The sequence below is a fragment of the Protobothrops mucrosquamatus genome, unplaced genomic scaffold, assembly GCF_001527695.2.
Source record: "Protobothrops mucrosquamatus isolate PMUCROS unplaced genomic scaffold, P.Mucros_1.0 scaffold_257, whole genome shotgun sequence".
NCBI lineage: Eukaryota > Metazoa > Chordata > Lepidosauria > Squamata > Viperidae > Protobothrops > Protobothrops mucrosquamatus.
The window spans coordinates 1852617-1879394 of NW_015386333.1; the positions used below are offsets into that span (position 1 = coordinate 1852617).

A 26778-nucleotide genomic window follows, 5' to 3' on the forward strand; every position below is an offset into this window, starting at 1 on the left:
TGACCTAGGGTGAATTTTAAATAGGGATAATTTTTAATGATTTTAATAATGTCACAGCTACAAATATTTGGTTTTTAATTGGCTTTTATAGGGGAAATGTTGTGTGTGTTGTTTGTATTGTGTTATTTTAATATGCTGTGAGCCGCCCTGAGTCCCGTGGGGAGAAGGGCGGCATATAAATTATGAAAAATAAAATAAATAAAATAAAGTCTCTATAGTCTTCTGTCCACTATTTTGAAGAGCATGTTGTTTGAGATTTAGAAAGATGGAGAAACTAGAAAGTGCTGCAGCAATGTGGTGATCAAATGAACTCAAGGCAACTGGGTTATGAGAGAGAAAAATGCAATACCAGGGTATCCTTAGTTGCTGTTTGGTCTGAAGTACCTGAAGTGATTCCTTAGTTATACAACAATCAACCAAGAAAGCAACTACAACATATATGCCTCCCTAAAGCTATGGATAGCAACAAAAAAAGTTCAAGATCCATCTTCGATTTTAACTATTACTTAAATTTATTGTGATGCTGGCTTTTTTTGTCATGGTAATATTTATTATTGTGTATTGCTAAAAATTCTTTCATATTATGGCAGCACTGAAAATAAAGTTATGGCATGATACTCAGCCCACTCCCCACCACAACAGATTGGCCAGGCAGAAGACAAAATTGCTAGGAAACTCTAGTGTCCAGAAACTTTTCAAATCTGTCAAATGCCTAGGGTAGATGAGGGAATAGAAGGTAATCTTATCAAAATTGCAGACAACACTAAATTGGCAGCCAACAACCCAGAAGCTAGGTTCATGATCCAAAGGGATCTCAACAGATTTGAACACTAGGCCCTATCTAACAAAATGAAATTCAATGTAGATAAAAGTAAGGTTTTACACTTAGGCACGAAAAATCTTATGTACAGATACAGATTATGTAAAAACTGGATCAATAGCAGTAATTGTGAGAGATATCTTGGAATCCTAGTGAACAATTACTTAAATATGAGCCAGCAGGATGCGGCAGCAGCCAAAAAAAGCCAATGCAATCCTAGATTGCATTAAAAGAAGGATACAATCAATATCACATGAAGTATTAGTACATCTTTATAAAGCCTTAGTAAGACCACACTTCAAATACTGCATCCAGTTTTGGTCATTATATTATAAAAAAGATGTAGAGACTCTGGAAAAAGTGCAGAAGAGTACAACAAAGATGATTAGGGGGCTGGAAGATAAAACATATAAAGAACGGTTGCAGGAATTGGGTATGTCTAGTCCAGTGAAAAGAAGAACTGGGGAGACATGATAGCAGTGTTCCAATATTTGAGGGGCTACACAAAAAAAGGGGGTCAACCTATTTTCCAAAGTACCAAAAAGCAAGGGAAGAAACAATAGATGGAAACTACCGTATTTTTCGCTCTATAAGACGCACTTTTTCTCCCCCAAAAGGTGGGGGAAAATGTCTGTGCGTCTTATGGAGTGAATGCTGCCTGGAGCTGAAGCCTGAGTGCAGGGGAGGAGAGCATATACTGGCACTAGGTGGCGCTCTAACACAACACCATCGAGTATTGCTAGAAAGGAAGTAGCGGAGAGGAGAAGGGCTGAGGAACTTCCTCTTCCTTCTCACCCATAGGAGGATGTAGGAGTGTTCTTCCCAGGCTCGAAACAGCAAATGGAAGGTGAGTGGAAGGCAGGTTGGGGGAGAAGCCTGGAGGAAGCGAAGGGACAAGGCTGGAACATGTTGGCTGCTGCAGCATATTCTTTCTCTTTCCAAATGTTATTATCCTTATGCTGCATGATTTAAAACTGCTACCTGTAATTTTCTGCTGGGAGATGGGAGAGACTAAAATGTCAAGGCCTGGAGACTAAAACATACGAAGAACGGTTGCAGGAAATGGGTATGGACAGTCAAGAGAAAAGGATTAGGGTTGACATGATAGCAATATTCCAGTATTTGAGGGGCTGCCACAAAGAGGAGGGGATCAAGTTATTTTCCAAAGCCCCAGAAGGCGAGACAAGAAACAATGGGTGGAAACTAATCAAGGAGATATGTGCGTCTTATGGTCAGGTGCGTCTTATAGAGCGAAAAATACGGTAATCAAGGAGAGAAGTAATCTAGAACTAAGGAGAAATTTCCTAACAGTGAGAACCGTGGAACAGCTTGCTTTCAGAGTTGTGGGTTCTCCAGCATGGAGGTTTTTAAGAAGAGACTGGACAACCATTTGTTTGAAATGGGATAGGGTCTCCAAGGTCCCTTTCAAACCTGTTATTCTGTTAAAAGACTAATTTTAATATTCCTGTATTCAAATCAAATCTTAGTTGTTCTGAAATAAAGAACAAGTCAAGCATGTCCCCTTTGAAGTAGATTAGTGTCACAGTTACTTTTCACAAGCTCCTAATTGCCTTGGAGATCATGAAATCACAAGCCACATTGGACCCAGGCACAGAAGCTGAAATCAGCCAGGACTAAAAGCCTCAGGAATTTCAACATTTTCCAGATGCCTATGGCACTTAGTATACCAACAGCAGTTTTAGTCTGTCAGCAGAAACTAACTCCAGAAACAGGGTTTGATATCCAATTGATAGATCCAATGGGATAGAGTTTGGCTGATGAAAAAAAAATATTCAATCACTTTACACTAGATGTGGGCAATTACTTTATAATTTAAACTGCATTCTTACTCTGTCCTTTTAACAGTGTAATTGCCATTGGTTAATTTAAATTGGATATGCTGTATAGTTTACAATTATCTTGTACTCTCAGACAATATATTCATATTCTCACCAGAATTCTTTATTTTTTATTCTTTATTATTACTACAATATATATACCCCTCCATTTCTGAAGCCTGGCTAAACTATATGAAAAAGTACGAACTTATGAAAGAGTCATGCAGCATGGTTCTCAAATCCAAAACTTACACTATAAGGAAAGGGGGAGCACCTGGCACAATTCTTCAGAAGAAAGAAGGGATGCCATTTTAGAAAACGAAACTTTTTCTTAATAAGTCACATGAAACTGAGAATGTATGACAAAAATAGCGCTACTACTAGAAAGTATCTAGTATGTTTAAATAATTCTATGTTTGTATAATGAGAGCCAGTTTAGTGCAGTGGTTAAGGCACCCGACTAAAAACCATGAGTTCTCATCTCATAGTATAGTTTTATCTCTCCGGGGGGTGGGGGTGGGGAATCATGCTAATATTCAACATCTTATGTTTGATTTAGTCAATATCAAACACAGTAAGAGACTACAAAATTTCATTAAGTAGCTTACCAAATCAGCATCTGCTTGAAGCAACACATCTGCAACATCGGTATGACCATTTTCACAGGCATATGTTAGTGCTGTGTCACCTGTTGCTGTTGTTGCATGTACATTAGCTCCTGAAGTAATACAAATAACATTATTCTTAGAAAAATTAAATCAATCTCAATGTTCTCTATTAGGACAGTTTATATAAATCTTATTGTAAATATTCAAATAATGCAATGTCCAATTATTATTGGAAAAAAATTCCTGTTATTGCATAGATATTTCCCAAAAAAATAAACCAGCAAGCAAACCAAACTAATACTTGGATTCAGTGACATGTATGGAAAAGGTATATCCAACAGGCAAAAATAATTATAGATAGCAAGGTTTTATTAAAATTCTCTGTTTTAATCTGAGACAATAAATGCTCAGAGATTAATGCCATACCTGCAGCTAATAAATATTTAACTAGCTCCAAGTGACCTTCTTGAGCAGCTTCCATTAAAGGTGTTGAACAGCCAAGTTCTATATCAGCTCCTGCTTTGATTAGGAAGTCAGATACTTCCAAAAAACCGCCACAGCATGCTAAAGTTAAGGCAGTTTCTTGGGTCTCTTCTGTCTGAGCATTGATGTTAGCTCCTTGAAAATAGAAATACATAAGTATAAATTAAGATTTCAAAACAGTTCTTTAAACTAGCATGGATATACTACGTTAAGCCTTTTAAAAAACAGTTACAATAATTAGGTCTAACATTGTTTACAAGTAGCATTAGTATTAATACTAATTAAAATCAACAGACACAATTTCTTATCATAACAGATAGTCCTCGACTTACAACAATTTGTCAAATGACCATTCGAAATTATAATGGCACGAAGTTTTTTATACTGTTAGACCATTTTTACGATTGTCATGTAATCAAAATTCTGCCACTTGGCAACTGACTCATATTTATGATGGTTGCAGGGTTCTAGAGTCATGTGATCCCCTTTTGTGACTTTCTGACAAGCAAAGTCAATAGGGAAGCTATGTGATTCACTGAACAACCATATTACTAACTCAACAAGTACAGTGATTCATTTAACAACTGTGACAAAAAAGGTCATAAAATGGAGCAAAGCAATGGAAATTTTGGGCTCAATTGTGATCTTAAGTTGAGGACTATCTGTATTAGAGGATTAGAAATTAGTCAAGTGGACCCACAAGAATATAAATTTACCTTTCTGGCTGACTGACAACTTTCTAGGTATGCATTTGCTGTTACTGCTACATTATTTAAAATAATCAGAATACCGAAAGTATTCTCATGTAAAAATATTTTCATATTTGATATCACATATTATACAACAACGAACAAATCACCTTTATTTTTGAATTTCTTCAAATGCATTTTATATTAACTATATTTTTATAATTACCAAAAAAATCCAAGAAATTCAGAAATATTTAGCCCTGCAATTGATACACTTATTATACTTTTACCTTGACCAAGAAGCAATGCTACCATCTCCTCGTGACCCTCTCGGGCAGCTTCCATTAATGGTGTATATCCTTCATCATTTACTTCCTCTAAGTTTGCCCCCCTCTCAATTAATAAGGCAGCCAGCTCTACATGTCCACCACAGGCTGCTAAAGTCAATGGAGATTCAAAGGAATCAGCAGGCATGTTTACTTGAGCACCACTATCAAGGAGTAAACGAGCAACTTCTACATGTCCATCCTAGAAAGCAAAAATAAAAGTATGTATCAACATGGAAAGTATTCTGTTCGATCAGACCCTGGCTTATGTAGTCCAACAGTCTGTTCTCACAGTAGCCAACCAAGGGAGCCCACTAATTTTCTATCAGATGGCCTTCAGACGTTATGGTGCCATCAAGGCTACTAGCCATTGATCCCAAGTAAAATAAACATATAAAAGCTGGATAAAAATGCTCCTCCAGCAAATAATTTGTGGGTTAAAATGAAATACACTTTCATTTGTCTGAAGAGACTTTTTTTTTTTTTGCATCTCGCATTTATTCCAGACACTAACACAATCCTTTAGCATATTTGAGGCAGACACAGGAAAGGAAGACGATGTTTTTCTAGTAAAGAGATGGAGAATTTACTTATGATATTCAAGATTGTTTTTAAGAAAAACTGAAAAATTGGCCCACTTTATTTGTGTTTTTAAAGAAATAAATTGTTTTAAATCTCTGCAAAAATATTAATTTTATGTCTTAAGAAAGCCAACCCCAATGGAAAAAGGTGAGTTTTTCAAGAGGAATAGTTTTGAAACTTTTAATTGGGGAAAATGTTTGCCTTACAGTTTAATGACTTCATTTTACTCTTTTAAATGCCATTCCAACTGTTTAAAAGAGAGGGTAAATTTTTCTCCCAATGTAGCTCAAGGGCTACATGCAATTTGGCCACCTTTTCACCAAAGGAAATATAGGTAAACTGTTGCACTGCTTTTTAAAATTGTAAAACCACCAAGTAAATTAAACCAAACTTAATATATTTGCGTTACTTTTGATGACTCTTACCATGCATGCCTCCATTAATGCAGTATGCATTTCATCTGTTTTATGTTCCTGATCCGCACCAGCTTCCAGCAAAAACCTCACCATTTCTAAATGGCCTAAAAGAGAGAAAAAAATCCCGAACCTCAGAATTCACTGAAAATTTCAGTTCATAATCATATATGTTTATTCAACAAAGATGCCAAAGATACCATCTAAATAACCAAAAAAGTAAGAATTCTCAAAACCTTTATGGGGAATCTATTTTAGTTATTTCATTAGCATTCAGAAGACCATATAATAAAAAGTTCTAGTCTCTGTCTCAATGAATGAGAAAACCAGAGTTCTGGAAAAGGCACAGCTATTTTAAGGTATGCTCTCAAATACAAACACTTACAGGACTCTAGAAAACAGATAATCTAAAAACATTTCCTCATGATGAGAAAATACAAAGACACTTTCAATGTTGAATATGAAAACTGGAAAAAAATAGAAATAAAAAACAGAACAATAATAAAAGTGATTCAAGAATCCAAGTGAGTTTTTTTACTTTCATTTTTTTTCTTTAAAGAACAGAATCCTGGAGAGAGAGAGAGAGAAAGAGAAAGAAAAAGAGAGAAAGCGTGTGTGTGTGTGTGTGTGAGAGAGAGAGAGAGAGAGAGAGACTATTGAAGGGGGAAAAACTTTTTCCACTATGCTGTCTTACAGTTTTCAATGGCAAACCTGATCAAATAATTGTAATTGATTTTATAAGTCTTTCATTGTTTCAATGTATTTCTAGTTCTGGAAAATGCAAATTACATTCACAACTGGAAAGCAATGCATATATATTGGATGCCATCTCTATCCAATAAAATTCATTCAATAAAAGTTTTCTTGTATTTTACTTAGCTACGTATTTTAGTACTGAAAGTTTGAAATTTAAGTATTCTTTCCATAAGCATTAGAATACCATGCTGACATAGATAAAATATATAGAGAGCTAAGTATTAATCATATTTAATATGATTTAAATTTAAAAGATTACAAGTACAACATTATTCAATGTATTTATTGGAAGAAAAACAGAGCAAATAATCAAAATCAATCCTAATAAGTAAACACTCTTCAGTGGAAATTTCTACTTAAGAATATGGCTAATTACTGATAGATTACAATATTTACCTTTATAGCAAGCCAGTGTAAGCGCACTCTCCTTAAATTCATTGGAATGGGTATTGATTCCAGCTCCATTTTCTAACAGAACTCTAGCAACTTCTACATGTCCAGCACTCCCTGCCTCCATAAGAGGAGTGTGGCCGTTTTCATTATGGTCCTCGATACTAGCACCTGATTCTAATAGGCCCTTCACAACATCTACATAGCCTCCAGCACAAGCATAAGTGAGTGCTGTATTGCCTATTTAGGAAAAAATAGAGATTTATTCAGATATGCATTTATACTTCAAGTATTAATATATATACGAGAGGCAACGAGGTGATAATGTTATTCAGTACAGTATAATAAATCCTAAATTCATTTTTTGTCTCTGCCAGAGCCTTTAATAATTGGTTTATATAAAAAATGATCAATAACTGGGAACTGGGTAAGTTTAGTCTAATGAACAGAAGGACTAGAAACAACATGATAACAGTCTTCCAATATTTGTCACAGAGAAGAGAGAATCAACCTATTCTCCAAATCACCCGAGGGCAGGACGAGAAGCAACAGAGGGAAGTTTATCAAAGAGAGATCCAACCTAAAAATAAGGAGAAATTTCCTGACAGTTAGAACAATTAATCAATGCAACTATTTGCCTCCAGAAGTTGTGAATGCTCCATCACTGGAGGTTTTAAGAAGAGATTGGACAGCTGTTTGTCCAGAATGAAATAAGGTCTCCTGCCTAAGCTGGGGGTTAGACTAAAAGACCTCTAAGATCATGTCCAACTATGTTATTCTATATTCTGGTCTAAGAATCTCACAATATTTAGCTTGCATCTACAATACAAAAAGATTATTACTTCTTTTAAGTGCATTTATCTGAAAGATGTACATCCTGGGTATTTCCTTCAGAAGTTTGAAACTATGCGTAGCCCTTTCTTTCTCTTTTTAACAATAATAAACTCTGTGAGATTGGCTGAGTTAGATCAACCCAAAGCCATTTGAATCTATTTTTCCCAGTACTGGTCCAACAGCTTCATGATTAAACCACATTGGATCACCATTTGGATTACAAAAATTTGTATGAAAAGCCTTTCCATCATTTCAGCTGCTTTCTTAAGTAGTGTAAGCTTACTGATTCAAAAACTACTTTAGAAACTCAAAAAGAAAGCAATTTTTGACAGTCTATGTTCCTGCAGCTCCTGCCTAACAGGCCTCCAAAAATCAGCTCCAGAACCGTGGGAGCTTTTTTGACAGGAAAGGCAGGAAAAAGTCCCAACACTGCAGATGCCATGTGCACCAATCCAACTGGTCTGATTTACAAGTAAAACTCATATTGATCTGATATTTTATTTAAAAGTGAAACTACTCTGAATGAATATCCTTATAATAAGCAAAAAATATGGGCCATTTTTTTAATGGTCCCTGAGTCACATGTCAGTTTCTCCAAATAAAGTAACATTATGTACCTGCCTTAGGAAATTGTCAAATGGAGTCCATTAAAATGAGCTCATGACATCATCCAGACAGATTTTAACAAGTGAACTGACTTAAATAACTACTATAAATACTAGGGCAATTTGGAAATAAACCTCCATTTGGTTATCAATGACAGACACTTGCAGATACAGAATTTTTATTATATATATTAGAAAACTACAATATTACATTACTTTTTGATATAATCGCCATTCAAATGAAGGCACTTGTCATAATGTCTTACAAGGTTTAAAATTTCTTAGTAGTAGTCACTCGGCGCCAAATCTAGGCTATAGGGCAATGGTGGCGAACCTATGGCACATGTGCCAGAGGTGGCACTCAGAGCCCTCTCTGTTGGCACGCGTGCCACCGCCACCAGGTCCATCAGGCCGCCCCCGGAGCAGGAGCCCTGCCCAGCACAAAGGAGGCAAAGCAGCCGACTAGCAAGCTCGAGTAGAGGTGGTAGAGCAGAGGTCACCAACCATTGTCGATTGGTGGACTGGAAGAAAAGGGAGGGGGAAGCATTTTACATTCGTGCATGTGCACACCGGGCCGCGAGCATGCACACGCTGCAAATGGGGCGAGGCTAGTGCCTGCGTGATACTAGCCCTGCCCTGTTCTTGCATGGTGCATCTTCACCCTGCGGCGCGCCGGTGGCCATTTTTGCACCTTGCAGCACCGTGGCCCATTTTTGCGCCCCCAGTTTTTGCATGGCAGAGGCAGCACTCAGAGGCGCCTCCCTGCCCCCCGAGAGCACCACAATGCTGATGTGGCCCTGGCACTTTGTGATAAATTAGTGGGTTTTGAGTTGCGGTTTGGGCACTCGGTCTCTAAAAGGGTCGCTATCACTGCTATAGGGTGATCAAAAACATTCCAACGGAACTGCTCAAAAGTTCTTGAGTGCGTCTAGCAGTGTGCGGGTGAGCATTATCGTGAACCAACACCACACTGGAAGTCAGCATGCCTGGACATTTGTTATGGATGACTCAGATCTGAGTTTTCGTAATGTTTCACAGTAGACTTCTGAACTGATCGTTGAACCACGCTCCATGAACTAGCAGCACTCCTTTGGCATCTTCACATTTGGCGGGATTTTCTATGGCACCATTTCCTGTGTGCTGTTGGTTCACGATAATGCTCACCCGCACACCACTAGATGCACCCAAGAACTTTTGAAGCAGTTCCATTGGGATGTTTTTGATCACACATACCCCATAGCCCAGATTTGGCGCCAAGTGACTATTACTAAGGAATTTCAAACCTTGTAAGACGTTATGACAAGTGCCTCAATTTGAATGGCGATTATGTCAGAAAGTAATGTTAATGTTGTAGTTTGTATCATTGATAACCAAACGGAGGTTTATTTCCGAACTGCCCTCATATGTGCATTAGGTCTTCAAAGAACTTGAGGAACAAACTCCAAAGCTGCCCAGAATTGTTTAATAGTAAGAATAGAAGCATATAAATTTAATAAATAATTAAAAGTATATGTGTGTATGTACACATGTACAAATTAAATTTATTTGTATGTATATGTATACATATACACATATATACACACAAACCCCTTACCTAAATAACCCTTTTTCATTTCATCATATCCTTTTTTAATTCTTTTATTTAACATTAACATTTGGCTACGCTATTTTTAAAATGTTAATTTACAGTTACCATTACTACCAACCTTGTAGTTAAAATCAATAATAAAAGCTTTACCAAAACTTTTAAAATAAAAAAAATAATAGCATTAGCATATTATACTCTTAAAATCCAGGTTGTGATGGTATTATTATAAAATGGTAGCCATTTTATGCTGACAGTATAGTGTCGTAAAATAATATTTGTCACAAAGGGTATAATGAGACTGTACTGAGCTTTTTAAGGTCCCACTCAGAGAAGCTATGTCAAACTGACAGATGCATATAGGACATAACTGGATGTACACTGGGGAAGAGCAGGTTGCTAGATATATAGTATAGAGAACACTACAAGTGGTAATAGAAATAGTATGTAGTATAAGAAAATAGAAACATAGACATGGAAAGAACTCGCACATGTTGTATGTTTCACTTTTATATAATATCTCCACAACACTTAAAGGGAGGTATAAATAGTCAATTGTCTAGGGTCCAGTGCTTTTGATGGATCTTTTGAGTCAATCAAACTGAGTAGTTTAAAAAGAACCCGTGACATATACATTAAAAAATATAATACCTGTGACAGTGTGATCTGAAGCAGCATTTAACTCAACTGGAGTGATCTTAAATCCTAAGCAGAATTATATTCTGAATGGAAGGCCACCACAAAATCCTAAAACTATAGATTAGACTGGAAAGTCAAAAAATGACGGAAAAGACAACAGCAGATCATTTCTGTACCGTTGCCAAGAAAACTACACGAATATGTCCATGATAATTGAATTAGTTGAGAGCCATTTAAGCATGGTCAAAGAAACCCTGAATTAAATGTCACCTGGACGCACATTTCCTTGATAAGTCACCTAACTGTTGTAGAAAAATTCTGCCAAGAAAGACTAGCTTGAAACATTCAGAACAGGTTTTAAACTTGCTATTTGCACTGATCTTGTAATGAGGATTCATTTTTATTGCATGCTTATTTCATATTGGTGATTTCACTGCACCAGAAAGTATTCTGAGCTCCCAGAGAAGGCGGTGTTGTAAATGTTTCAATAATTACAATAATCTGGTTGTGATTTCTGTAATTGTTTCCTCAGAGATTAAAATAGTGAATCATGAGTACCAAACTTGCTAAGTATTGAAAACTGAACTCCTTTCAAATTTTAATTCAATCATTATGTGCATAAACAAGTCAGTAGCTAAAGCTGAGCATGTTATTCTGTTAAATAGTTTTCTAGGAGAGCAATCCATATTTCAATTAGAGACAAGTGGAGAAAAACTGAAGGCAATTAGCAATATTAACAAAGAAAGATAGGATCATAGGTGATATAAAAATAAACATAAGTATTTCAGGAGACCTAGTATATATACCCATAGCTTTTCTAAGAAAGGTTGACACTACAATTAAGGTCAAAGCCAATGCCTGAGTGCTTCTAGTCCTTTCCCTCTTTGCTGCCTGTTGTCCTTGAGAATTGGCAAAAAAAAAGCAAAGAGTATAAAACTAAATATTTCTCTTTCTTAAAAATGATGTAGTTTAGATCAGGGAAGAAGATAGCAATGGCCTTCCCCAAAATATGGAAGAATTGCTTAATTAAATAACTAGTCTTTATAAATTTACTGAAGAGGGGAATGCTTAGTATGGAGAATAATCAGAAATCATGGATGGATGGATGGATGGATGGATGGATTTATTTTATTTTCTATCTGGGAAAGTACTGAACTTATGTTCTTTTCAGTTATGTTCTTTTCTATTAATAGACCTGTGAGAAGTGACTTAAATTCACCTTTGATGGAAAGCTTTATGCTAGGAGGTCACACAATTCTTTTTGTGTCACCTCTATACATGGAGGTGACACAAACCAATGTAATTTCAAATTCAAGGATCGAATAATTTGGATCTGATCCCAAAAAGGGTTTTTTAAAGTGTCCATGAGCATATACATAGCACCTGTCTGCAACTGCTAAAGACAGTTGTCTTTTTCAAGGATGGTCCAGCAGCTTCAGCTGTGCACCTCCCAAAACACAGCTGTTCTTAGGAGTTAGGAGCTGCTCCATCTGCATACCAACATCTCAATTTCTGAATTGAATCCAAAGCACTGCACAGAAAGGATATACTATGTCAGATCATACATCATATTCTAAATGTTAGCAAATTCTGACAGCCTTTATAAAGAAAATGTGAAAACCTTGGCAACATTTTAGAGAATCGTTCAAGATCTTTATATAATGTTCATGAGGAAAACTTATTTAAGTGAATTAAAAAATATCCTTGCTTAACTATATCAATATTTCAGTTGTTTCCACTGCCCTACATGTTAACCTCTGCAAAAATTCATACTTTTTCCAAACTGGTATTAAATAAATCTGCATACAAATTCTTCTATATATTAATAATAGAGAGTTCCAAGCTCTCTACATTCCCTCCATGTCTTTATAATATATTTACCTGTTGAAGATTGTGCATTGACATCAGCACCATGAGCTAGCAGCAACTTAACAATTTTGACATGGCCTCCATTAGCAGCAGCCATTAAAGGTGTTATATCTCCTTTGATACCTCTGTCTTCAACATTTGCATGCATTGCTAGGAGGACCTGTTGACACAGAAAACAAAAACTGATAATTAGTATAAAAAGGGAGTAAATCTGTTGTGTAACTATGCAATTCTTGTTGCTTGCTCTGTCTTCTAACCAGCTACTTAAAATACTTCTAAGTATAATGTAGCAACATTATCATGATTATGATTTGCATTTTAATTATGCATTATTTAGCCAACTTTACATAACCCAAAACATGTTCCAAGACAGAAAAAACTGCAGTTTCAAGTTTTACTTCTTAGGCACGACAATACAAAACAAATAGAAATACTTTGTTCGAAAAGATTATATGAAAACTTATTGTTTATTCCATGTTTTGACTAACCCTTAACTGACTCATTTCTTTTTGATTTCTGCCAGGCAAAAATTCAGATTCTATTCAGCATAGCCTTTGCCAACTCTGCCTCTTTTATGTGTTAGGTGGGCCATTGTAAAAGTAGAAAAGTAATTATTGTATTTATCAGAAATGAAAAGGTTTATTTTTTCTTAAATACTGGTTAATAGGGAGAGGCAGACTACAAAATTGTTAAGCATAGAACAACAAAGGAAAATGCAATTGAAAACAAACACCTAGGTTGGAAATGAAAATCAAGAAAACAGCTGAGGGAAACAGAATAAGACCAAAGCTTCTGATGTCCCTTCAGGGAGATTGGGAAAAGCATGATAACCCTTTCTTTCTTTCATCATCCACTGTAGAAGCTCAGTCTCTGGAATGCAGAGTCTCCTTTATCCACAAAGGCTTTCTCTTTTTTGGAAAATCAGGGTCCTCCATGGATAAAAAGACAGTTCAATGGACAAACTCACCCTTTATACTGACTGAACAGGACTAAGATTCCTAAACTTATTTACCTAGAAATCTCAGTGAGTCATACTACATAGTTTTAGTTATGCTTTCAACCCAATTCCAATGTCATTCATCAATCCATTCCTTTCCATAGCACTCAGCACTGGGAACAAAATACTGAATTGTTGTTTACAACAATATGCATACATTTATGCTTGCTATGCCACATTTCCAAAGTCTCTTTTCCTCTGTGTATATGTCTGTGTGCATGTTCAATTAGGGCACCTTATTTTACAGATAACGTCCATTAATAATCATTACATTGCAGTAGATTGAAGGACAGCACCTGAATCTTAGCCTGATCTATCTGATAGGACTGACAATATCTGCTGTATTAGTATTTTTTGCAATAATAAATGAAAATATTACAAAATTTGTCCTCTAGTCAACTTGCATATAAACATGCATATTTCCACAGATATATACAAGCCTGACATACATGCATTTGTTAAGGAAAACATCTCCAGGACTGGTTTCCAGATATAGATGTAAAGCCTGGGGACAAGATAGGAAAGCTGGAAAGTATTTGTTATACATGGGAAGCTGGGAAATATCTCTGTATCTGTTTTACGCTGCCCAGAGTTGCTTGCTTTTGAGAAGGGCTAGTTCTTAAATTGATTTAATAAATAATAAATATATAGGATTTTTAAACTTTGGAAGCTTTGTTTCTGTCTTTTTTGGGTCTTCTTTTTGAGCAAATATGACAGAAAATTTCCATTTTATATGCAGGCTGCATCAGATTGTTGTGGATATTACTTTTGAGGAAAGAAGACAGAAATATCTCCTCTTCTGAAAGTGCAAGGGTTTCCCCCATTCGCATTGCCATGTTTTTCCCAATTAAAGTTGATGTTGCAAGTACAATCTGAAATTACATACTTTTTAGATTACATAGATTAAAAAGACTGTGAAATGAATTATGAATATAATTAGAGAATCAGCCTAGTGTAGCAAAAAAAAAGATGACTCCTTTTATAAAATCATGATTCAAAATAGTCTTCATCAGAAATTTTGCCTTCTACATTAGCATCATGAGGGAAGAAGGTCAAAGAACAGTTTAATTAGGGATCCTAGTATCATAGTAAACATACTATATGTGTAGAAGCCCAGACACAATTTGTGACCTCAGGAGTCAAAAATGTTATTTATTTAATTAGTTGAGTTATATCCTACCCTTTTAATATATGTAAGCACTCAAGGGAACTAACATAAAAAAATCCAGAAAGTCAAAAATAAATTTAAAAATTAATACAGGTAGTCATTGATTTACAACTGTTTTTTTAACAACCATTGAAGTTATGATGATTTTGTTCTTATAGTCTTTGCAGCATCCTGCAGTGCTGTGATCAAAATTGGGTGCTTGGCAACCAGCATGTATCTAATGTCCCAGAATCACAGAATCGTAATTTACGACTTTTCCAAGGGACTGCCAATAACCAAAATTAATGGGAGAAGACAGATTTTATAATGACCCTGATTAAAAAAAGATTATAAAATTGAGCACACCTCACTTAATGATTGCACTGCTTAATAACGCATATTCCAGTTCCAATTGTAGTTGAAATTCAAGGACTACCTATAATAAAAAAAAATCTTAATTTCTAAACCCTATAAACTTTCTAATTGCAAATAAGCTATGCTCATAAAAGATTATTCTCTAATAAAGTTGTTGGTCTTGTCAATGCCACCAAATTCTAATGCAAACTAAGTAGGGGCCCAAATGCTGCTCCTAAGGGTGTGCATTCCATAATCTGCGAGCAACAGAAAAGACAACTGGACAATTTTTTTTCAAAAGTTTTGCTTCCTAAAAAATATGTGGCGATTATGATAGACCCTTTCAAGATGAACACAAACATAATTTCAGAATTATATCACGTAGGAAATGTATCACATAGGAATATTCTGAAATAATTAACTTTTAATTATTATAATGCATTTAATAGCATGTGTCACTATGTCACCCTACATGAGTTCAACATGGCTAAAAGTGTTTTGCTGCTGATTTTTGTTTGTATTCATTATTCTATGCATCTTGCTCCAATATCCAACAATAGTCAGCCAGCATTAATTGATTCCGGTTGCCATGATACAATTTTTCCATTGTGGCAATGTCCTGATCAAACCTTTCACTGTGTTCATTACCTAGATTTTCAGGAGAGATGTCCAACTGTCAATGCAGAAAATAACTGTTCAATTGCATTTTATGGTCTTGTATGCTGTAAGATTCAATCAGCTCAATGTAATTTAGAACTCTATAGTTGTCAAAAAAACATTCTCAACGCATCTTTGAATGCTTTTCAGGCTATTATTTACTTTGGTTCCACTAATAGGCCTTTAAACTGCTTGTCACTGATGACATATTTGATCTGTGGACTAATCACAATATCTTCCTTCATCTTAGTATCAGTTATTCTTGGAAACATGTCTCAAATAAGAAAAACCTTAACCTTCCTTATCCCTTGCATAAAATTTTTCAACAGTTCACGTTTTATGTGAAGCAGAGGCAAAAATATCCTTGCTGGGCCAACAAGTTGTTCATGTGCCACATTTTTCTATCCTGGAACTCAAGTCTTTCAGAGTGGCAAATTTCTTTTTAATATAATGTGATTCTCTTGCATTGCTGCCCTATTCACATACGTAACAACAGTACCTGATACATCCAAGCAGCAGAGCCACTACATTTAGAACTTCACAGATATTCCAGTTATATTTGCTGTACTGGATGTGCTTCAACAACAGTTCCATGTTTCTATATGTTTCTTTCATGAGTGCAGCGTAGACAACAGGTACTGAAAGGTGAACACTGCCATTGTGTAAAAACAGATTTCTATAAAACGGGAATGTGACAAACCTAAATCTCTGACCAGGTTATTTAATTTTGACAGTGTTATGAGATGAAGCTCACAAAACATATTGTTTCATCTAACCTTTATTTCTCTGGTGGCTTTGATACTGGCAGATTGTTTGTCATGCGGCACTGGTCTCATGGTTGAAGGCAGATTGGGGTATTTAATTTGTCTTACTTTTAGCAGACAAACCAGCAAATGGCAATGATTGTATTGATTACCAATCTTACAACCAAAGTACATTTCAAATGCTTTCTTAACAAGTCCAGTCATGGGGCATTTTTGAGGCTTAAAGTGTACTTGCCACCAATGTAGCAGAACAGATCACAGCTCTTCTGATGCTGGCAAAATATTTCTGCTATCACCAATTGCCCTATAGCAAGACTTATTTATTACTTACTGGCTTACTTGTTATATAAATATGTACATATACAACTCTATGTCTAGAAAAATCATATCAAAATACATGGAAACTGATATCAATGAAATGAGTAACATCTGTGCATGCGAGCTGCTTTGATAGCCTTTCCAGGCAGCATCCATTCAGCCCAAGCATGTCTAGGCATGCCCAAACTATACTGTTCTACAAATGTTATGCAATATGCCCTGAATGCGTGCCTGGACATGCATAAGCTACACAAAGCTTCTTATAATGCAAGTAAAAATTAGTAAACCTAAAATATATATAAGAAAAATCTGTAAAAACAAAAGATTTCTATAAAATAGTACACAATATGTTAAATTACAGGCTATTTTCATGATTAGCAGTCCAGTATAATATACACCCTAAAATGTTCAGCAAAATCTTTATTATTCAGTGTTCTTTGCCATCTGTCAGAATGAAAGGTTCGATCTCAAAGTATCTTCAAAAGGATTCTCTTGTAAATTGTAATAGTAAACAAAGTCTGTCCATCAGAATCATTAGAACTTTAAAGATTAATATCATACCAATACCTTATTCCATCTGATAAGCAATTAGCAAATTACAATTATCATGTAATTCCTTTACCTTATAAATATTTTTGAACATATGTAATCTCTGTATGTCACACTGATCAGCAGATTAGTTGCAACATCCAATACAAACTGCAACTTCCATGGGAGTAACAAATGCAATATGCAATAATGCAAAATCCTTCAAAATCTAGTTTATTTTGACTTCCGGTTCCGGATAGCGGCGCTCGCAGCTGCACGAGGAGACTGCTCTCTTCGCCAGCTGATTCTCCGCTGCCGGTAGACCCTTAATTGGGTCGAAAAGCTGCCTTGGAGGGGTGGCTACCGGTGAGGAGGTCCTCGTCGTCCTTGGGAGAGCGGTAGCTTCTTCCAGGGACCGAGATTGCTCCTTTGGGCAGACGGTGGAAAGAACGGCCGGTAAAACGGCCGTTCACCTAGCCGCTGAAACCAGAAGTCAGAAGAACATCTAAGAACAGGAACCACCGTGGCTGAGCCGGGTGAGACTTTTTACCTTCCCTCTCTTGGTTTTCTTTTCTTCTTTTTTTTTTGTGCCTATAAAAAGCACTTTTGAAATTATTTCCCTGCTCTGAGAAGGCGGCGTTGGTGAGTGTGGGAAAAAGAAGCCTATGGATTGAATTAACTTAAAGTGACTTTTTTTATCTCTATTTTTATTCTTTTTTTTCACTTTGGGGTCTTGGAAAACTTTTTCTTGAATCTGCTATTGGACTTGAATTCTTTTTTTTTCTCTGTGTTTCCTGGTCTTGTTTATGAGATTCCTGGTCTATGGGAGAAGATTTTACATTGTACTGAGGACACCTTGTGGAAAAAGATAAAATTGCAACTTCCCTTTTTTCTGAGGACTCAGATTGACCTTGACTTTCAGATTACCACAAAAGGAAAAATACAAAGAAAATTAACAGCTGTACTGGTGGGGGTGGACAATGATTAAATGTTTTCTGAACATAGCCTCTACTAAATGATACAGACTGTTTCTAATTATTGTTGAAATGGAGCAACCCTCGGTTCAACTTGACTATAAACTTATACTGGAAAAACTTTACAAGGCTACTGATGAAATACGTTTGCAAATAAAAAAATTTACTATGGAAATAAAAAACAGAAACTCTGCTTTGAATCAACAAATTGACTCCCAGACCTTATCTGAGCACTCTAGAGACCAAAAAACAACAGAAGCGGGACTAACTAAAGGTAAAGATGATTTCATCCTATTTCATATGTATGCGGATGAGATCTCTGAGGAATCAAAAAGGATTGCAAGTAATCCACTTACAATCTTAAAACCAATAGAAATGGACAGACAAATACAACGAGCTGAGAACTATGGTAGCCTGGATAAACAACTATCATCTACAAAGTTGGACATAACTGAGCCGGCTATTCAACAGTTTCAAATGTGGAGATTTGACTTTTCAAAACAACGGGACTACTTACAAAGGAGCTAGGTCTCTAAAACAGAAAAGAGGATGTTTCTGTTTGATTCAAAGGATTCTACAAGGCATAAAGAGTGACTTGTTCATTGAAAGAGAAGCCTTGTTATGGAAACTGGTTTGGCAGAAAAGGAAAGCCAGAATAAGATTTAAGAATGTGACTTAAGGTTTTAGGTAATGGGTTCAAAAGGCTTATTAGATATGGATTGATTTATGGCTTAAAACAGTTAAATAAGAAGTTAGATTGAATAAAAAACTAATTAAGGTTTGAACTTAATAATAACTTGTTTTGTCTATGTATTAATACGTTTTGGATACAGTAAATTTGGGAGGACGTTAAAGAAATTTGATATAGATATTGAGGGATTGATTGTTAGATTATAAAGAATAATAGAAATAGAAAGGTATTTTTTCTCTTTTCTTTTTTTTTGTTTTGTCTGTTTCATTTTCTTTGTTTTTTGTTTTTTTTCCTTTCTGATTTGAATTAATAGTTTCTTTTCTTATTAGAATTGATAGTCATTTGCAATGGAAGAGGAATAAGAAAAAGGAAGAAATGATATTAATAAATGCTTAGTGAATATGTTAAGGAAAAAGATTATGGGGAGACCCCTAAAGTGTTAACTAAGTATTTAGATTAGAAATATGGAACATAGTAAGTGAAATAGGTAAACGTAATACAGGATTCGGATTTGTAAATTTATTTAGACGAAAGATTATTGAGGATTGCTATGACTTGATTTAGTGGTATTGTAATATATCAATTTGAATATAATATGTCATTAGAGGGAAAAGAGAGGAGGTTTTTAATGACTTAATTCAAACTTTATGAATATGACTTTGTTTTGTGGACAATTGATTGCCCTGCCACCACGTTGTTTCTTAAGCACTTGTTTGTAAAATGAAAAAACCAATAAAACCTGTTTTTTTTTTAAAAAAATCTAATTTATTTTGAATAAACATGTTCTGCTATATGCTACCACGCTGCAGCAGGAATCAACCAGATAATTTTTTATTTTTTGTTTAGCACTACATGCAAATTGGAACTTCCGGCTTACTATTAAAATCCAAAGCATTTAACTTCAAGCTCAGTGGTGGGATTCAGCCAGTTCGCACCACTTCGGCAGAACTGGTAGCTAATTTTTTGTTGCCCAGGCCCAGAATGGACTTCCAAAAGCGGCATCCACAGAGAGAACCGGTTGTTCACATATTTGAATCCCCCACCACTGTTTGAGCCCTATTTGTTCACGCCCTATTTGCTCTATTACTGAGACTTGAGGCTAGAAGGGATCAAGCCTGGAATAATGGGTGGGTCCTCAGCTAATGACAGTAGAATTTGGTTAATGACAGCAATGGGAAGTACCTGAATTGTTGTCGCTAATGATGCTTAATGATGGAAATTCTGGTTAGCAATGGAAATTCTTGACCCAATTGTGGTTGTAAGGACTACTTGTAAGCCTTAGGATGTTAGGGATAAACACCAATACAGTTATTTGATATTAAATTGTTTGTCCATCATGGACCTGTACTGAATCTAGATTGTTTTTTGATAGTTGGGAGAAGCAAAAAAATAAAAGTTTGGATCTCTGTTCTCAATTAGTTGAAAATCAAATATTTAAGAACCAAATGTGCTTTAAATCTGTTCAAAAGGGTAATAAATCTGAACATAAATGTAAAACAACTAGTCCTAAGTTAAGGACTACTTGTAGATTAAATCTTTATGTGCATGTGCATTTTTCACCACAGAGGAAGGATGAAAGCATATTCCCTGTTATTGGACTTGTCTCCAGGATCTTTCTGGAATATGAAATCCAGTCATTTCCAAGCTGACTTACTGAGGGTCAAGGGGCTGAAGTGTAAAAAAGTGTAAAAAGTTCAGAGTGTAAAAAAGAGAGAGTTTGGAAAAAATTCAGAGAAGAGCAAGTAAGATGATTAAAGGCCTGGAGATCAAATCATACGAAGATTTGCAGGACTTGGGTTTGGCTAGTCCACAGGTCGGCAACCTGCAGCTCCGGAGCCGCATGCGGCTCTTTGAGCCTTCCCCTGCAACTCCCAGCCTCCTCTGCTATTTGCAGAGAGATAGAAACAGAGCTTCTCTCCCTCTCTCTCTCCCTCCCTCTCTTTGTGTGTGTGTAAAAAAGAGAGTAGCCTCACCCTGTTCTGACGAGCTGACAAGCTTATTGGGCGGGGCTCCTCCCTTTGCTGTGTCTCTGCAGGAAGCAGGAAGCGCAGGAGAGAGCTAGCTAGCCCAGCTATGCTGACTCAGGAATTCTGGGAGTTGAAGTCCATGAGTCATAAAAGAGCCGAGGTTGCCTACCGCTGAGCTAGCCCAATAAGAATGTGTGTCAGCTTGTTGGAGAACACTTGAAGCCAGCTTGCCAGGTGAGCAGAAGATCGGAGAGAGGAAGAGGGGGGGGGAGAGAAAGAGAGAGAGAGGAAAGAGAGAGGGAGGAGAGGGAGAGAAAGAGAGAGGAAAGAAAGAGGGAGAGGAAAGAGAGAAAGAGGGAGAGGAAAGAGAGAGGGAGAGGAAAGAGAGAAAGAGAGGGGGAGAGGAAAGAGAGAGAGGGAGAGGAAAGAGAGAAAGAGAAAGGGAAAGAAAGAGAGAAAGAGAAAGAGAGGGAGAGAGAGGGAGGGGGAGAGAGAAAGAGGGGGAGAGAGACAGAGAGACTCTTTTGACATCTAAAATGAAGATAACACTGCATAAATCCTTTTTTATATATATATACACACATACACACACACACACACACACACCTATAGTAAAGGTAAAAAAGGATATATGCAGTGTTATCTTCATTTTAGATATCAAAAGGGTTTTGCGCCTTCCAGTGTTTTATTTTTGGTGGGAAATGGGTCCAAGTGGCTCTTTGAGTTGCCTACCCCTGGGCTAGTTTTGGGTTGCCCACCCCTGGGCTAGTCTAAAGAAAAGAAGAAATAGGGGAGACATGATAGCAGTATTCCAATATTTGAGGGGCTGCCACCAAGTACCAGAGGGCAGGACAAGAAACAATGGTTGGAAACTGATCAAAGAGAGAAGCAATCTGGAATTAAGGAGAAACTTCCTGACAGTGAGGACAATTAACCAGTGGAATAGCTTGCCTCCAGAAATCATGGGCACTCCATCACTGGAGATTTTTAAGAGGCTAGATAGTCACTTGTTTGAGATGGTATAGGTCCTCCTGCTTGAGCAGGGGTCTGGACTAGAAGACTTCCAAGGTCCCTTCCAGTTCTATTCTATTCTAAAATATAGAAGCAACAGTGATCCAGGACCTATAAAACACTTTATATCTATCACTATATAGAAACAGCAGATGACAGTTTTGCTTAACTTCAAAATTCACCTCCATCTTCAGTTACAAAAAAAGGTTTAATAGACGTCTAACTCCCAATAAGGGTTTTTATTTAATTGTATCACTTTATCATATTTAATGTACATCTGTTGTATTGTACAATATTTAGAGAATATTTCATGAAGCATTTAATAAAGTAACTAACATTAATTCAATACAACTCTTCCTAAGTTTGAAAATGGTTGGAAAGCATGTATGTACTGCTCAAGCATTTATGAAGCAAAAGCTAGATAAATGCTGTTTACTATGAAGAGGATGGATTTTTGTGACTTCTCATCAATATACTTTTGTATAGTGTTTTCCAAAGCAGTTGTTGCACCCTGGCATTTAATGAAAAACCACTACAGTCTACCTTCTTCCCATTATTTCAATAACTAGTTGTTGAGGAAGAATGCAAGCATTGCTGGAAATCATAAGCCACAGCATCATACATTTGCAGGCTTAGACCCCAAGATACTTTTTCAAAAGGCAACTGGACTTTATTTTTCCTTGAAGATGTTTCGCTTCTCATCCAAGAAGCTTCTTCAGTTCTGACTGAATGGTGAAGAATGGAACGATTTATATTCCTTGAAGTCATCTGTTTGTTAGCACTCTCTATGAGAGGTTGAGGCCACTTGGAGGTTTATCTGTGCCCTCAGGTCACCTGAATAGTGTAAATAGGTGTGCGAACCTTCTGCTGAAAGGAATGTGTTGTAAACCGGAGATAGATGGTGTCATATTCCTCCCCCTCTGTTGAGGGCCTGCTCAGTTTTAACATAGATGACCCCTCTTTCAAACCAGTGGTTGTTTCTGTCCAAAGTCCACATTCTGGACAGAGAGTTTCTATTCTCAGTAAACTAAAACAACACTAAGGTGGAATGATGATTTTAGGCAAGGGACATGAAACACTCCTGGAATCTCTCTATGTAGCAATCCTTCCTTCTGATACAAAAAACAGGCTTAGAGTTGTCTCTTTCAATGCATTTTTGCTCTCCTCCGGGTTAATGCCAAGCTTCTGTTGCATACAGCTTAAGAGAACAAAATGGTACCCAAAGCAATCCTACTGATTAATTGATTAAGTCAGTGAAATTTGGAATGGAGAGAAAATTATTCTTTCCCTTTCCCTTTGCTATCTTAAAAATCTCCTCTGGCTAAGAGACTCTATAGAAATTTGATAGATGGTAGAAGATCTACCGAATTCTCAACCTGAACAGATAGCCAATCCACATGACAATGGATTTGATCCAAAGTAAATATTACCAAACTGAATTGTATATCGTGTTCAGAATGTGTTATAAATAAATGCTCTAGCTTCCCTATTACAATGTAAAGAGACAAACCTGAGCAAGTTCGTAATATCCAGCTGAACAGGCTAAACAAAGGAGACTTTCCCCTTCTTCAGTGTGCTCGTTCACACTCCGTCCTTCAATAAGCAACTTCCGCACAGCATTTACATCTCCTTCTGAACAAGCTTCAGCCAAACTGCGGCTACAGAGATACAGAGAGAGTTATTTGTAGCATGAATATATTAATATTTTACAGAGATATCAGATTACCATAAAATATACTTAAACATGTCATACATATATAGTGAAATATATTATGATTACTGGAGATGAACAATTATGAAGCTGCAGTGTCAAGAACTCCAAATTATAGCCTACCATTTACTAAGAGAATTGGCTTCTTTTAGTGCTTATTTTTAAATGTTCTGAAAATGAAATTTTACAAAGTAAGATATTCTGAGCACTTTGGAAGTTGTCTAATCTGAACAAAGCTGCTACTTCAAGATTAACATGGTTCAGCAGTATGAAAAATAGCCCATTCTGTGCTTCAGGGGACATGTGCAGAATTTTACATTTGCAACATTTCAAAATATCTTCCATGCCCTCCCTATTCACCAATAATTCACAGGCAGCAAGTAGCTATCTAAAAGTAATCTCTCCATCCTTCCAAATATCCTCTCAACTGGAAATCAAATAGTGCTTAGTTTGTTTGTTTTTTCAAATTTAGGCAAATCTGTTTTAGGTCATTAATTTTTTAAAATTAAACACATATTTAATGTAGGAGTTGTCAAATTTTGTAGCATCATAATTTCATGTGACAATTTGTGCAACTTCTATGAATGAAAATAAAGTTTTCACTGGAGTTATAGCTGGGCAAGATATAAATTTACTTTAAATTATTTTTAGTCAGAAGCCCACAGTTGCTAGAGAGCTCCAGTGGATCTGGATCTGCAGAACTCTTTTGTGAATTATTTTAGTATGTTAATAACTGCTATGCTATAATATACTTTTTAAATATATTTGTGATGTCTCTGCATTTGATGTTTCTCCATTAATATATTTATCCAATATTTTCATTTTATTTTTTTAATTGTAATATTAACATTTTGTACATTAAACTACTTAGGAAAATTTGTTTGAAGGACAGTGCATTGAGTTATACAATAAATATAATGACAAATAAACAGTATCTTGCATCCTGGTCTTGATTCTTAGCCTTGATATTTCATTTTTTTTTCATTATGAAGCATCCAAATAATTAAATATTTTATTCAGAATATATTTATGTAATGTAAGATTTTTTTGAGGAAGACAAGGTTGTACAATTGCCAATAAACAGTATCTATGTGGTAATTCCCTGAAATAATACTTTTCTACTGTAGTAGCCTAATTTTTGCATTTCCTAATTTTGGAGGTACATCAAACAGCCTCAATAAACTAGTTTTGTAGGCTTAACAGGAAAATGAGAAAACATGAGCGCTTGTGATGCAACAGCTTGTAACCAAAATAGCAAATTATTATAAATCATATAAAGATTGATTAAGCAAAACCAACCCATATATAATATGAAATCAAAGACTTTATAACAATGCTGTGATATCTGTCAAAATTTCTCCAGCAGATGGTGGTGTAGAGTCCACAGAATGGGTTATTAATGCAATCCTGCCTAGCAGAGAACTAAGGAAAGAAAAAAACTTTAGCCACGCCTCCCTCTGGGTGTGCCTTCCCCAGTTTTTTCCTTAGTTCTCAGCTTAGCAGACGTATTTTCTTTGTTCCGCAAGGCTCCAAAATAGGCCTCACAGCCTCCTTTCTTCTTTCGATCCTTCTTCTAATTTTTTCCTTTTGGATCTCAACTTTCTCCTCTGCCCTCCCTAAGGCAACTGCGTTCCCTTCCTTCGGAGAGGGATCGTCGTGCCTGCCACCCCTCGGTGCCTTCGGCGCGGGGCTTTGCAGGCCCCACCCAGGGAGATCGCCGGAGGAGACTCCTTCGATCGGCGTGTCCGGTGATCGCGTACTCCGTCCGTCGCCGTTTTCGTTCGCCGTTTTCGTTGCATCTAAAAGCAAGTTTCTGGGCCCGGGGTGGGAGAAGTGGCTGGGGATTTTAGCGTCCCCTCTTTTCAAGTACTTCCAGGCTCCCCGGTGGCCGGCGAGTCTAGGATCGCTGCGGCCGCCATTTTGGGAGGTCCACGTGGCGGGCGCTATTACTCCCAGGCCTACTTCTTCTACCTCATTGCTCAGAAGTGAATAATNGGTAAAGGTCAAGGAGGATCAGCAGATTCCATGTCCCTCCGTATTCAGATCCACGGTGGAGGACCAGTGGGCTTCTCTTGCCTCCACGCCTTCACCTAGTGGTTTGGATAAAAAGTTATATAACGTGTCATCTTCCTTTGCATCTCTTTTAGAGGTTCCTTCCGTGGATGCCCCACTGGCCTCTCTCTTTTCTAACACCACCATTCCAGGGGACATGGCTGAGTATTTGAAGGCGGAGGATAAGAAGTTTGAATTCCTGGGCCGCAGGGCTCATCTATCTTCGGCCTGGGCAATACGGTCTGCCACCTCGTCCTCCTTCTTTGCCCGCGCTGCAATCATGTGGCTGCGGGATCTTCAGACGCTTATTTCACCTGACCAGATCAGAGCCCATCAGAATCTGGGTAAGATAATAGCTGCGTCGGAATACGTAGCTGATGCTTCTTTACACTCTGCCAAATGTTCAGCTCGCTCCATAGCTGCCACGGTGGCGTCGCGAAGACTCCTCTGGCTGAAACAATGGCGCACGGACTTCAAATCTAAGTGGCGCCTCTCTACGTCCAGATACAGCGGTAAGACGCTGTTTGGTGCTGTCCTTGACCCTCACGTATCTGAAGGCAAGGACAAGCGTAAAATCTTGGTCCACCCTTCAAAGAAATTTGATAGGAGACCTCAATCTGGCTACCGTAGGTCATCCTTTCGTTCGGGTGACTCTTGGGAATGGAAACAGCCCTTTCGGGGGGGGGCAGTCCTGGGATTGGCCCAGAGGCTCACAGTCCTACCTTCCTAGGCAGGACCGCCAGCAGGACCGCCAGAGCGGAGGAGCCAGGGGCCAGTTCCAGTCCAAGCGTCCCTTCAGGGGCTCAGGAGGGCGACCCTTTAGGCGTTCCAAATGACGCCGAAGGGGACTATCCCATCGGGGGTCGGCTGGCCATGTTTTGCGACATCTGGGACGGCACCACCACGGATGCCTGGGTCAGAGAGACCATAAGATATGGTCTCTCCCTAGAATTTCAGTCACACCCTCCAGTCCGCTTCATTCAGTGTCCGGTTTCAAGAAATCGGTCAAAGGCCTCTCTGGTAACTACAGCAATCACCCATCTGCTGGACATCAGGGCCATAGAGAGGGTTCCTTCAGATCAGGTAGGAACCGGGTTTTACTCGATACTGTTCGTGGTCCCAAAGACCTCGGGGGGCTGGCGAGCCATTTTGGATTTGAAGGGTCTCAAC

General features: G+C 37.3%; 1 protein-coding gene across 1 annotated transcript in view; it reads right to left on the minus strand.

The window, feature by feature from the left end:
• Positions 1–26778, minus strand: part of ANKRD17 (ankyrin repeat domain 17) — an 89312-nt gene that overhangs the window by 56342 nt on the left and 6192 nt on the right. Inside the window, exons 3-9 of the mRNA XM_015831488.1 lie at positions 23356–23503; positions 12450–12597; positions 6912–7145; positions 5772–5866; positions 4729–4966; positions 3693–3884; positions 3267–3376 (exon numbers count right to left, since the gene is read on the minus strand). Of these exons, the coding sequence (XP_015686974.1) occupies positions 3267–3376; positions 3693–3884; positions 4729–4966; positions 5772–5866; positions 6912–7145; positions 12450–12597; positions 23356–23503 (1165 nt within the window). The remainder of the gene's footprint in view (positions 1–3266; positions 3377–3692; positions 3885–4728; positions 4967–5771; positions 5867–6911; positions 7146–12449; positions 12598–23355; positions 23504–26778) is intronic.